The 14355-nt window shown below is 42.4% G+C and overlaps 1 protein-coding gene across 3 annotated transcripts in view; it reads left to right on the plus strand.

Annotated features, from left to right (window-relative positions):
• The window catches only part of CLSTN1 (calsyntenin 1), a 79776-nt gene that overhangs the window by 50002 nt on the left and 15419 nt on the right, over positions 1-14355 (plus strand). For 2 of the 3 annotated variants that reach the window (XM_082865417.1, XM_082865419.1), the window contains exons 3-9: positions 982-1011; positions 2181-2376; positions 3714-3922; positions 7034-7183; positions 7296-7481; positions 10318-10566; positions 10906-11027. In XM_082865417.1, the coding sequence (XP_082721543.1) occupies positions 982-1011; positions 2181-2376; positions 3714-3922; positions 7034-7183; positions 7296-7481; positions 10318-10566; positions 10906-11027 (1142 nt within the window). The remainder of the gene's footprint in view (positions 1-981; positions 1012-2180; positions 2377-3713; positions 3923-7033; positions 7184-7295; positions 7482-10317; positions 10567-10905; positions 11028-14355) is intronic. The other variant, XM_082865418.1, reaches the window with a different exon arrangement.

Raw genomic sequence — 14355 nt, forward strand, 5'->3', positions numbered from 1 at the left:
CTCACCGGGGGGGTGAGAGTGAGTGAACTATGTGACTGCATACGCCAACGAGGACGAAGGCATCTCAGACACGCACGGTTGGAAAAGGTCGAGTGAAAAAGCAAGTCACAAAAATCGCGCACCATATGATGGCCATTTTTTGAAACTCAAAAATAAACAAAATGAAACAACACTGTTGAGGGATATGCAAATATGTGGTAAAACCATTAAAAAAAAACAACAACAGGGAATTGAGGCTGTGTAACCTCTGGTGGGAGGGACGGTTTCCCCGGCGAGGCCACGCTGCGTCCCGGGAGAGGGACTCCTGATCGTCTCGTTTCTGCTCTGTAGGGGTCGCAGGGTGAGGTGAGCAGGATTTATATTGACTTGGAAGAAGAGCTGTTTTCACAAAATAAAAGCCATGATCGTTGTAGCATCGCTACAGTTAGTACCGAATCTGGTTTCAGTTCGCATTTAAGTATATGTTCCATTAGAAGAGGGCTTTGTGTTTGTTGCCTTGGTTGGGTACTTTAGGTGAGAACACGCTGTTATTCAGCTCAAGAACAAAGTGTTAAAGTAAAACCCTTTCCTCCAACTGTTCTGTTAAATCTAAGGACCAGTTGAAAGTTACCAGAATCTAGCCACTGAGAACTTAGCTTGGAAATGAAAATCCGAAAACTGTAAAATAACAACTAGACTGACTTAGAAACTGTTACCATCAAAGCGGTCATGGAGAGAGGAATCCTCATGACACCTGAGGGTGTGAGGAGACTTTATCGCGGTATTTCATCACTAGGCTAGTGTAATCTGTGGTAAGTTGGATTCATAGAGATGTTTTGTTACTGAAGATGCAGTTCTGCTAAAGCTGGCTACTGAATTTGTTGTTAAATTATGTCAAGCTTTTCTGTGTAATATGTGCATCTTTGACTTTTTTTTTTCCTTATTGTTTCGGCTTCCTTCTTTCCTGTATTACTGACATGGGTTTATCTTTTCTCCCTTTAGAGAGTTTTGAGGTGACAGTCACCAAAGAAGGTGATAAAGGGTTCTTTCTATGCCTCTTATGAACATTAACCCACTAACTTCGTTTATAAAATTGGGAATCAGCCCTTAAACAGAAGAAACTGTCATGTTCTCTTACCCCTATTTATTCTCCTACTTTATTTCTATTTTTAAGTATATTGATGGAAATTGTATGTAACCAGACCCTTGGTTAGAAATATCTGGAAATCAGACATCCATTTGAACTATAAGGATAATCCTGTTCCTTTTTTTAAAATTGGATTTAAGAGATTCACTTTGTAACCATTTTCTACTAGTTGTAATTTTGGAAGAGTTCAGTTTTACTTTTATGTGAAATATACTCTGTGAAGTTTTAGACATACATCAAAGTATTTATATGTATTCTCCCATGGGCCAGAATGGAAACCTAGGTTTTAACTCCTAAATAAGCTTGTAGACCAACTTGGATGTGCTTACGTTCCCAGGCAGGCTTCTTTTTCAGGTCTGATAGGATAAAGTCCGAAACAAGGCAAGTCTAGCAAATCCCTCCCGAGACTGGAAACTGTATCTTAATTGTAGCTGATAGCTGTTGAAATGGATGCCTGAAAAGTTGGTATTTCTACCGTTTTCTCATTCAGTAGTTTGTTTTGATTCCCTAATTTTAGCCAGGCTCATTGCACAGGAAGACTTGTTTCTTCGATATATTTTCTTTTTTTGACAGACTTTCTGTAATAATGGTGCTGAACCTATGCCTCACTGCTTCTTCCTCTCTCAACACTTAACTGTGCCTTCTAGCCTCCTCTCTGGTCCAAATCAAAATAGCTGCGCAGCCCTCCCAGGAAGCTGGGCAGTTTCTCCGTGTTATCAGGCCTTGGCTGTTTGCTAATGAAACTACTTTGCCCTGGAGCTCTCTTAAGTACTCCTGTGAAATGCCTGTCTATATTTTTTCTCTTTCTCTTTTGTATTCCTGCATGAATGGATGCAAAGTTTAAACAAGTTGCTTGGAAAGCCAGAACATGCTTCTTTTTACTAAAGCCCCAGAACTTACCCCCTGTCCAAGCACAAGTGCCCTTGCTTTGTTCACAGACCCCCTAAACCCCTGGCTGCCAAATTGTTGTTGTTTATTTTCTTTGGGGGAGGAGGGGAGTGTGCCCTTTGTTTGTGTGGCGGAAACTCTAACCCGTGCTGTTTTGACTCCCTAGGTGAGATTTGTGGATTTAAAATTCATGGGCAGAATGTCCCCTTTGATGCAGTAGTGGTGGATAAATCCACTGGCGAGGGAATCATTCGCTCAAAAGAGAAACTGGACTGTGAACTCCAGAAGGACTACACATTCACCATCCAGGCCTACGACTGCGGGAAGGGGCCTGACGGGGCCAACGTGAAAAAGTCTCATAAGTAAGTGAGCTGGACAGAGAGCGTGTGTGTGTAAGGAAAGTGGTGACAGTTGCCGCTGCCCCGAGACTTCTTGTTTTTGAAACATGAGGCAGAGGCTAGTTCCCAATTGTCCCCAGTGAGATTGTAAGCTCTTTGAGGACAGGTATCCTGTTTACCCTTGTGTATGGGTCCCAGCAAGTGCCTGGCACATAGTAGGTGTTGAGTAAATGAGTAATTTTATCCCACCAGATACTCTAGTAAAGAAACTAGGGCCTTACATTGAAAATTCAAAAAGCCTACTTTTACCCAGAGGAAGGTATTTTGTTGTTACGTTTATCTTTTTTTTTTCTGTAAATTTAAAGGGCATGAAACGCTTTTGAGCTGGTGGAAGAGAGCTGGCTTCTGCACCCCATCCTGGGTGTGTGCACATCGTTCCTGCCAGTTGAGAACTACTGGTGTAACGGAGAAGATTGAACAAGACTTGGATTTAGCCTTTTTCTAGTCTTTTCTCCGCCACTTACTAGCCCTTCGACGTTAGGCAAATTTACTATTGTCGTTTCTCCTTAGTGTATTGGCTAAGGAAGGAGGACACATAGGTGAGGTGAGGTCGTGTAACCCATTGTGAGGGTCAGGATGGATGGGTAGCACTGGGGTGTGGAGGGTCTTGGTGAACCGTGGGAGTGCTGCGTGCCAGTGAATCCTGCCTCATCCTTTTCACAAAACGTGATATTATCATTTTCCCTGAAAAAGACCTCATTTCAGTCAGGGACCTTGTCTGATTCAGAAACATACCCTGGTCAGTAGCACATGAGACTGACAGTTTTCTGTTTGTAGCCTGGTCTGATGATGCCCTAGTTTTCTTGTGCCCGGGCTGGGGAGATGGAACATGGAACCAGGAAGGGCAAGTAGAGGTCCTTCATTTGTTGGGTCAGCAGTGGATGCTATCCCAGCAGTGGGTTCCTGATGGTCTCTATTCCTTAGAAGCAGGGCAGAACTTGTTTTAATGCTCATAATTTCCCATCTTCTATCTGTACTTCTTAACCCTTCTTCCTAATTTTTTTTCCAGATTTTGCAACAAAACATTTTTAACTTTTTGATTGGAGAGCAAGCAGATGTCTAATATAGTTTATCTCCCTCCTGCCAGCCCTGCCACACATTGTCAAGAAAATCCCAAGTCTCCTATTTCATATTTTACTGCCTTTTTACCAGCTCTCTTACTCGCTAGGACTTGGAAGAATCAACCAGATTCCTACTTTAACTTTAAAAGTTAAAGGAAATTTAAGAATAGGGCGGAATTTTATTCTTGGGGTAAAAAAACAAGCAAAACACACAGCCTTTCTCCTCCCCCCTTCTTCCAGAGCAACTGTCCATATTCAGGTGAACGACGTGAACGAGTATGCCCCTGTATTCAAGGAGAAGTCCTACAAAGCCACGGTGGTAGAGGGGAAGCAGTACGACAGCATCCTGAGGGTGGAGGCAGTGGACGCAGACTGCTCCCCCCAGTTCAGCCAGATTTGCAGCTATGAGATTGTCACCCCGGATGTGCCATTTGCTGTCGACAAAGATGGTGAGCACCCAGGAGCGTTCTTTCCTCACTGCGGGGGAGATGGGGTAGGCAGCCCCTCTGTGCCAATCGGCTTCTAACCCAAACTTTGTCTGTACTTCGGTGAAACTCACAGTTAGTCCGTTCAGGCTGCTCTAACAAAATACCATAGACCTGGGGGGCCGAAACAGCAGACACTTAACTTTTCACAGTTCCGGAGGCTGAGAAGTCCAAGATCAAGGTGCCGAACGTCAATGAGGACCTGCTTCTTGCTGTGTCCTCTCGTGGCAGGGAGAAAGCTCTAGTCTCTTTCTCTTGTAAGGACACTAGTCCCGTCATGAGGGCTCCACCCTCATGACCTCGTCTAAACCTCATCACCTCCCAGAGGCCCCACCTCCTACTGCCATCACATTGAGAGTCAACAGTTCAACATAAGAATTTGGGGGGACACACACATTCAGTCCATAGCAAGACCTAACTTGGTGTGTCTGTCTCACTTTTAAGTTGTTTTGTTTTTTAGTTAAAGTGTAGTTGATTTACAGTGTTGTGTTAGTTTCAGGCATACTGCAAAGTGATTCAGTTTTATATATATATATATTTTCAGATTCTTTTCCCTTATGTGTTATTACAAAATATTGACTATAGTTCCCTGTGCTATACAGTAGGTCCTTGTTGGTTATCTTTTTTTTTTTTAACTTTTTTTTTTAATTAATTAATTTATCTTTGGCTGCTCTGGGACTTTGTTGCTGTGTGTGGGCTTTCTCTAGTTGTGGCGAGCAGGGGCTACTCTTCATTGCAGTTCGCGGGCTTCTCATTGCGGTGGCTTCTCTTGTTGTGGAGCACGGGCTCTAGGCACGCAGACTTCAGTAGTTGTGGCACGTGGGCTCAGTAGTTGTGGCTCACGGGCTCTAGAGCGCAGGCTCAGTAGTTGTGGCACATGGGCTTAGTTGCTCCGTGGCACGTGGGATCTTCCCGGACCAGGGCTTAAACCCTTGCCCCCTGCACTGGTAGGCTGATTCTTAATCACTGGGCCACGAGGGAAGCCCTATATTATATATAGTAGTGTGTATATGTTTATCCCAATCTCCTAATTTATTTCCCCCCCTTCCCCTTTGGTAACCATAAGTTTGTTTTCTATGTCTGTGGGTCTATTTCTGTTTTGTATGTAAGTTCATTTGTATAATTTTTTTTAAACATTCCACATTTAAGGCATATCATGATGTTTGTCTTTCTCTGTCTGGCTTACTTCACTTAGTATGATAACTGGTAGGTCCATCCATGTTGCTGCAAATGGCATTATTTCATTCTTTTTTATGGCTGAGTAATATTCCTTTGTATACATATACCACATATTTATCCATTCATCTGTCGATGGACATTTAGGTTGCTTCCATGTCCTGGCTATTGTAAACAGTGTTGCAATGAACATTGGGGTGCACTGTATCTTTTTGAATTGTGGTTTTCTCCAGATATATGCCCAGGAGTGGGATTGCTGGATCATATGGTAGCTCTATTTTTAGTTTTTTAAGGACCCTCCATACTGTTCTCCACAGTGGCTGCACCAATTTACATTCCCAGCAACAGTGTAGGAGGGTTCCCTTTTCTCCACACCCTCTCCAGCGTTTATTATTTGTAGACTTTTTGATGATGGCCATTCTGACTGGTGTGAGGTGATACCTCATTGTAGTTTTGATTTGCATTTCTCTAATAAATAGCAATGTTGAGCATCTTTTCATGCATGTACGTTTTGGCCATCTATGTCTTTGGAGAAGTGTCTGTTTAGGTCATGTTTAAGTTTTTACTCTGTCCCCTGAAAGCCTCTTTTCTGGCACCAAATCTTGTGTTCTCTTGTAGGGTGATCCTCTATTTCCTTTCCCACCAAAATCTAATAAAAGTCCCCTGCCTAAGGTGTTTTTATTTTTTTATCTCCCTGCCTTTCAGTCAGCGTGCATCCGAATGAGACTGCCTCTTAGTAAGTTTCGTTTTCTGTTCTCCATCAGATTTGGCTTTTCTGCCTCGTCTTGAAGATGAAGGTTGATACCTCACTGCCAGACACCCCGCCATCCTTAGTAACTGACTAGAATTAACTTATTCTGGAGCGCAGCTTCTTTATTAGGTTATGGCTTCTTGATGATGCTATGGTGTCTCCATTGTTAATGCATAGTCCAGAATCTTCGATGAAATGATGGACATTGCAAACACTTTGCAGACATTTGCACTCACGTTCAAAAAGCAGGCTTCTGTTCTACTGGCTGAGGGTAGGAAATCTCTCTCTAACAAAGTAAATCTTTTAGCAAGAAGTATTTAATGCAGCTCCATCTTGTATTTTTATAAATTTATTTACTTATTTGTTTTTGTTTCTGGCTGTGTTGGGTCTTCGTTGCTGCGTGCCAGCTTTCTCTAGTTGCGGCGAGCAGGGGCTACTCTTCATTGTGGTGCGCGGGCTTCTCATTGCGGTGGCTTCTCTTGTTGCGGAGCATGGGCTCTAGAGCACAGGCTCAGTAGTTGTGGCACGTGAGCTTTAGAGCGCAGGCTTAGTAGTTGTGGCGCACGGGCTTAGTTGCTCCGCGGCATGTGGGATCTTCCTGGACCAGGGCTCGAACCTGTGTCCCCTGCATCGGCAGGCGGATTCTTAACCACTGTGCCACCAGGGAAGCCCTCCATCTTGTATTTAATATTTGAAATACTTGAATTATTTTGTCTCTTTTATTCTCTTACATGTTAACTATTAAATCTTAAATATAAAACCAAATACAACTATAAGAGTAAATGGAGGCTGAATTCTGTAGGCTCATTCCTCTGCTTAAATAATCCTTCAAGGTGGGTTTAGTGTGCGTTCAAGCTCAGGAAAGCATGAATGTTAATTACCTCAAGCATCAGTTTATTTCTGTGTCAGTGTTTCCAGGGCTGAAACACGTGCATTTTGTGTTTCAGCATAGGACGACAGAAGTCAAAAACAGTGGGTTTGAAAATAATTGGGGGGAAAAAAAAATTATATATATATATATATATATATGAATCACTCTGCTGTACACCTGAAACTGACATAATCAACTCTACGTTAATTAAAAAAAAAAGTCAGAAGAGAGAAGCAGAATGGGTTTGGGTTCTCACTGTTGTTTTTCCTCTTGGAAGGTTATATAAAAAACACAGAGAAGCTGAACTCCAGGAAAGAGCAACAGTACAAGCTGACAGTCACGGCCTACGACTGCGGGAAGAAGAGGGCAACAGAGGATGCGTTGGTGAAGATCAGCATCAAGCCCACCTGCACCCCTGGGTGGCAAGGTGAGCCTCACTGTCTCTCTGCTGCTGTCACACCTGCTCTGAAAATCTGTTCACCACGGAGACCTAACAGGAGTTTTCTTCCCCCCCGCCGTCCGTGTGTGGGCCCACACAGGATGGAACAAGAGGGTCGAGTACGAGCCTGGCACTGGTGCTTTGGCGCTCTTCCCAAACGTCCACCTGGAGACATGTGGTGAATCGGTGGCCTCAGTGCAGGTGACGGTGGAGCTGGAGACCAGCCACATAGGGAAGGGCTGTGACCGCGACACCTACTCCGAGAAGTCCCTCCACCGGCTCTGTGGTAAGGAGGCGAGAGAGGGACCCTGAACCCCTAAAAGTCTGTTCAGAAGAGAGTGTGTGTGTGTGTGTGTGTGTGTGTGTGTGTGTGTGTGTGTCTGTGTGTGTGTGTCTGTGCATTTTAAGAACCACTGATTTGAAGCAAGTATTTCTCTAACATGCATTGAGAATCATCAAAATAGGCATTCTGTAAGTGGAGTGAGCTTTTTTTTTGCTCACTTTTAAATCCCAAACTTTTTTTTTTTTTTTTTTTTTTGGCGGTACGCGGGCCTCTCACTGTTGTGGCCTCTCCCGTTGCGGAGCACGGGCTCCGGACGCGCAGGCTCAGCGGCCATGGCTCACGGGCCCAGCCGCTCCGCGGCATGTGGGATCCTCTTGGACCGGGGCACGAACCTGTGTCCCCTTCATCGGCAGGCGGATGGAGTGAGATTTAAATGAAATGAGACGTTTATGTAAGGACTGAAGGAAAAAAAAAGCTATAGGTAATGCAATAGCTTTTGGCAAACGTGAAGTAGAAAATGGAAACTAAGGAAACCTGCATCGAATTTATAGTCTTTATGTCCCACAAACAAGGTGTGGAGCAGCTGAGAGACAGAATGATCGCAGATCTGACCCAAGGCTAGTTCTCCATCTTCACCGTCAGTTTGGATATTTTCCTGGTCTGTCTGAATGAGGTAAAGGTGAGGTATGGATGCCTCTTGGGGAAGATGCTGAGGAGGAATGTTCCGCTTGGCCGGTGGTAAAACACCAGTAACTTCAGTGGCCTCTTGATGCTCGGAAGGGCCTTTCGTAGGGAGCATTTTCCAGTACTCGTCTGTCTTTTCACTAAGTGATAATGACAGTTAGATTTAGGCAACCAGTTTTCTTTCATAATTGGAAATTGTCATATGAAGAATAAGCAAAAGGGAAAAAGTATTCTCTGTGGCTCATCCTGATTCTGAATCCAAATATTCATAATCATGTACCTATATGTATGTAAGTAAAGAGGTCTGGAATATTTCCTATTTTATACTATGTAAGTATAGTGTAAAAAACGTACTTTCTCGTAATGCCATTATTTTTTATGGTATTAAATGAACATTCTCTCAGCAGAACAGTTTAAAGGTAGAAAGAATTTTCTATTTGAGTGCTTACTGTACGCTAGGTCCTTCCACATGTGTTATTTCATTTAATCTTCCCATCAGGCCTACAAAGGTGGTAGCATTGGCCTCGTCTTTACAGAAGAATTAGTTGAGACCGAGGGAGGCTGAGTCGCTTGCCCAAGGTCACACTTTTAGGAAGTGGCCGAGCTGGGATTTGGACCAAGATCGTATGATACTCAAAAGACCAGGCTGTCCCAGCCAAGTCATGCTGCCCCTAGGAATAGAGAAGTCAAGGGCCCAGTGGCTGCAAAATCTTCTGTGGATGAATTTAAAAGAAAATCGAGCCTGGCAACGTGTAACAAAAGTTGTGAAAATGTTTCATGTTCTTTGGCTTAGTATCCCATTTCTAGGAGTTTATCCTAAGGGAATAATCATGGAGACACACAAAAGTCCTCGTCAAGGCAAGGTTTGTCACAGAGAAAAAATAGGGACAACTCCATGTGCACAGGACAGATCAGTTAAATATATCACAGCACAAATTCTATACAGTGAAATGCTATTCAGACATTTTAAATTATGCTGTAAAGAATATTACTGGGAATATATGTAGGTATTACATAGCAGGACTCCATTTTTATAATATATTCATATTATACATATTTTATAACATATATTCATACGTATTATACATATTTTAATAATATGTGTACATTCATAAAGAAAGGACTGGAAGTGTTTATACCCAAATGTTAATAGTGGGTATATTGGGGTGGGATCACAAGTAATGCTTCTTTTTTTTCTCTTTTCTTTATTTTTTTATTGAAGTATAGTTGCTGTACAACATAGTGATTCACAGTTTTTAAAGGTTATACTCCTCTTTTTTCTTCATTTAAAAAAAAAATCCATGGTTATTATTTATGAATCTTTTTAATAATAAAAACCCTTATTTTTGAGGAAAAGCAAACTGGAACTAGCAAACTGTATAACCATTAAGATAAAAGTGGTACCTTAATACATGCACCCCAGTGTTCATAGCAGCACTGTTTATAATAACCAAGACATGGAACTCACCTGACTGTCCATTGACAGATGAATGGGTAAAGAAGATATGTATATATATATATATATATATGTGTGTGTGTGTGTGTGTGTGTGTGTGTATATATGTATACACACATGCGTGCGCGCGCACACACACACACACAGTGGAATATTACTCAGCCATAAGAAAGAATGAAATATTGCCATTTGCAGCAACATGAGATTATCATATTAAGTGAAGTAAGTCAGACAAAGACAGATATCATATGCTATCACTTATATGTGGAATCTAAAAAAAATTATACAAATGAATTTATTTGTAAAACAGAAATAGACTCACAGACATAGGAAACAAACTATGGTTACCAAAGGTGGGGAGAGGAGGGATAAATTAGGACTTTGGGATAAATATATACACACTACCATATATAAAATAGATAAACAAGGACCTACTGTATAGCACAGGGAGCTATACTCAATATCTTGTACTAACCTGTAACAGAAGAGAATGTAAAAAAAAGAATATATATATTTATATATGTATGTATAACTGAATCACTTTGCTCTACACCTGAAACTAACACAACATTGGAAATCAACTCTAGTTCAATTTAAAAAAAACAAAAAAACAAAGACAGTACCTTAGTGTGGCTTTGAAATGCTTGTCCCTTTTGAGTTCGTCGCATGATGCATAGTGAGTGTCTCCATGTTGCTTAGGCGCTGCGTCTGGCACAGCTGAGCTGCTCCCTTCCCCGGGCGGCTCCTTGAACTGGACCATCGGCCTCCCCACTGACAATGGCCACGACAGCGACCAGGTCTTCGAGTTCAATGGCACTCAAGGGGTGAGGGTCCCAGATGGCGTTGTTTCCGTCAACCCCAAGGAGCCTTTTACGATCTCTGTGTGGATGAGGCACGGGCCGTTTGGCAGGAAGAAGGAGACGGTCCTTTGCAGCTCAGACAAAACAGGTGGGTGAGCTTCGCTGTAAGGGGCGTCCGCTGTAGTGGTGCCTGGAGGTGGGCACCTTATTCTAACCCTAAAGGCTCCCACACACTCTTGGTGACACACGTTGTTCTGCGCTCAAGACACTGCACTGGTCTCTGGGCGTTTGCTAGCTTTACTCAGGGTATTGGGCCCCTCTTCTCAGTAAAGCCCAAGCGTAGTTTTTCCTAAACCCTGCCTTGGCCCACCATGGAGAGTTCACCCGTGCTGATGAAACTGTGTCTTCAAGATCCATTCAAGAAACAGCTTTTAGTTCTCCTTTGGGTCTTAAGTCGGCAGTTTACTAGTAGAATTACTCTTCGCAGATATGAACCGACACCATTATTCACTCTATGTCCACGGCTGCCGGCTTATTTTCCTCCTCCGTCAGGATCCTTCAGAAGAGAAGAAATACAAACCTGCAGAATTCCACTGGAAGTTGAATCAGGTGAGTGCATGGAAAACTCACTGCTCTGGGTGTTCTTCAGAGAGATTAAACGGGCACTGCGACCGTGAACAGGACCGGCTGTTTATGGGCAGGGTTTATTTACGATTTTATGATTTCTGTGTCTGTGGCTAATAAGACAGCAAATTAAATCCACTGAACTCCTTGTTACTGAAAGCCTAAGTTTGTTTTTTTACCTGTACGTGTTTTATACATAAAATATTAATACAGGCGTACCTCATTTTTTTGCGCTCCACAGATAATTGCAGTTTTTATAAATTGAAGGCTTGTGGCAACCCTGCCTTGTCAGATACTGTTAGCATTTTTTAGCAGTATTTTTTAATGAAGGTATGTACACTGTTATTTTTTAGACATAATGCAGTTGCACACTTAATAGACCACAGTATAGTGTAAACACAAATTTATATGCACTGGGAAACGAAAATAAATTCGTAAGACTCGCTTTATTGTGGTACTCGATTTATTGGTGTGGTCTGGAACCAAACCTGTGATATCTCCAAGGTGTGCCTGTATAAAGAAATGATATGTTTCAAATCCCAAACCTCGTGTTATAATTTATTGAGATAAGCAGCACTTGCTTCAAAATTGGGATTGAGGCCCTTGTATTTGTTTATTATTTAAGGCCTTGCCTCCCAAGTTGTGCCAAGGACCCTGGGTGCCTCAGCAGATTCGGGGGTGCGATGGGATATTTTAAATATTCAAGGAACCAGCAATCTTGACATCTTTCAGGCACCACATGAACTATTAGCTCGTGGGAATTTATAGTTTCAACATTAGAGCACATTATACTTCTTGTGATGATGTCATATCTTTGCAAAGCTGATTTCCTAACAGTTGCTGTGATAAAAATCAAGTGTCATGTGCAAAGAATCAATGTGTTACAGGAAATGAGGAGATGCTGTAAACTGAGAAAGCCTTTTCATTAAAATCACAGCAGGTCATTTCCTCTTGTGAGTTAGCGTTGGGGCAAGAAGGAAACCTGAGCTTAATTTATTTGCCTCGTGGAGTTTGTGGATAAGAGCTGACGTAGTGTTATATGTGCCTGTGTTGGTAAAATATAACATTGTCTGACACAGTTACAAGATAGATACATAAGAGCACATATGAGAAAGGAAAAAAGTATGTGATGGTGGAAAGATGAAGTGACTGTCAAGTTGGCAGTGTTCATCTCTTACTGGTGTAATTTTTATTTACATAGATCATTTCTTTCTCGGAAACTTTTGTCATCAGTTTTTTCAAGAAACTAAGAAAGGTATCATACAGAAAAAAATGTTGCAATGTAGGTAGACATTTTAGGTATAGTTCTGTTTTAGTCACCACAGTCTACACTTAGATATTCAGTTTCTTCTGATGACATGTTTTAGAAACTTTATCATGGAAAATTTCACACATAGGTAAAGGTGGACAGATGAGTGTAAGGAACAACTCCACACACCCTGGCTTCAGTAATTATCAGCTCTTGGTCAACCTTGTTTCATTGTTACCTCCACTACTAAGAATTTTTTGTTCAAATTGTCTCATAGATGTTTTCGTGTTTTCAAATTTGTCTGTTTGAATCAGGATCCAAATAAGGGGCCATACACTGGGATTGGCTGATAGACCTTTTGAGTTTATTTTAATCTGTAGATTTTCCTCTTCTCTCTTGGAGTTTCTTTGGTGACAGAACATGCTCCTCTCTCTGTGCTGTCATTTACCACACTCCTCTCTCTTCCTTATACCCTGTAAATTGGGACTGGGCTGTAAAGGCTTGATCAGAATGGGGTTTGCATGTTTCTGACCTGCTTAAGCTCCGTCGGGTTGTTTCTCTTTGTGATTTAAGCAGCCGTCAGTGGTCAGTGTCACCACCCTTGTGGCACTTGATCTCTGGTCACTTGGGTCATAGGAAGTGTGTTCTCAGGAAGGGCTCATGGAAACAGTTAATTCCTGAGTTCTTACGTGTTGTTTTAATAGTTTGTCTGTGGCCTTTATACTGAAGGTCACTTTGGCTGGATATAACATCTCTGGCTCCGAAGTAAGACTTCCAAGAACAGAAAATCTGTCTCTCCATTGAGTTCTGATGTAAAATGTTGCTGTTAAAATCTGACAACAGCTTGATTTTCTTTCCTTTATAAAACACTCAGTCTTGGGCTTCCCTGGTGGCGCAGTGGTTGAGAGTCCGCCTGCCGATGCAGGGGACACGGGTTCGTGCCCCAGTCCGGGAAGATCCCACATGCCGCGGAGCGGCTGGGCCCGTGAGCCATGGCCGCTGAGCCTGCGCGTCCGGAGCCTGTGCTCCGCAACGGGAGAGACCACAGCAGTGAGAGGCCCGCATACCGCAAAAAAATAAAAGAAAAGAAAAACACTCAGTCTTTTTGTTTGGATGACCATGGGATGTGTGCTTCTTTTTTTCCTTCTTCTTCTTTTCTTTAAGGTCATTTAATTTTACGAATATGTCTTGGTTGTCTTAGGTCTGTTTCAAACGTTTTGGTATTTCAGGAAAGTTTTTGTTATAGTTTTTAGTATTCTCTTCTCTTGCTTTGGTTTTCCTCTCTGGGGACTCCTCTTATCTTTTGTCGATATTCTTTACCTGTTTTCTGTATCTTTCCCTTTTGTTTAAATCATTCCTGTGCTTTGTCACCTCATTTCTGAGTTGCTCTAATTACAAACTATGTTCTTCTGTTTTGTCATTTTCCTCATGTCTTTTAGCGTGTTTTGAAATAACAGATTATCATTTTCATCTCTTTTGTTAGGTATGTCTTTCAGGTATGGTTTCATTATCTGAAGGGAGGTTATTCCCTTTGGTTGTCTTTTTTTTTTTCTTTTCAAAACTTTTTGGGATTGAGTCGTGATCATGTTTTCCCCCCTCAATTTTACATGAAATTAGCTTTCCTACACTTTGAAAAGCATGACTTTTTTTCTTTCTTCCTAGCTTTAGGGTTTGATCTCTCCCTTCTGTTGTTTTCATAAAGTATTTTTTTAAAAATGTGGCTTTGGGCTTCCCTGGTGGCGCAGTGGTTGAGAGTCCGCCTGCCGATGCAGGGGACATGGGTTCGTGCCCCGGTCCAGGAAGATCCCACATGCCGCGGAGCGGCTGGGCCCGTGAGCCATGGCCGCTGAGCCTGCGCGTCCGGAGCCTGTGCTCCGCAACGGGAGAGGCCACAGCAGTGAGAGGCACACGTACCACAAAAAAAAAATGTGGCTTTGCACACTCTGGTATCACCTGGATCAGAAGCCCTGTTGCTTTCCTCCCCCCGACTTGTTTCAGCATTCGTGTAGTCACTTTGTCACCAGTATTGTCGTGGGTGTTGTCTGGGGTTTGGGGTTTTACTAC

The sequence above is a fragment of the Leucopleurus acutus genome (genome assembly GCF_964270905.1).
Source record: "Leucopleurus acutus genome assembly, chromosome: 2".
NCBI classification, from domain to species: Eukaryota; Metazoa; Chordata; class Mammalia; order Artiodactyla; family Delphinidae; genus Leucopleurus; species Leucopleurus acutus.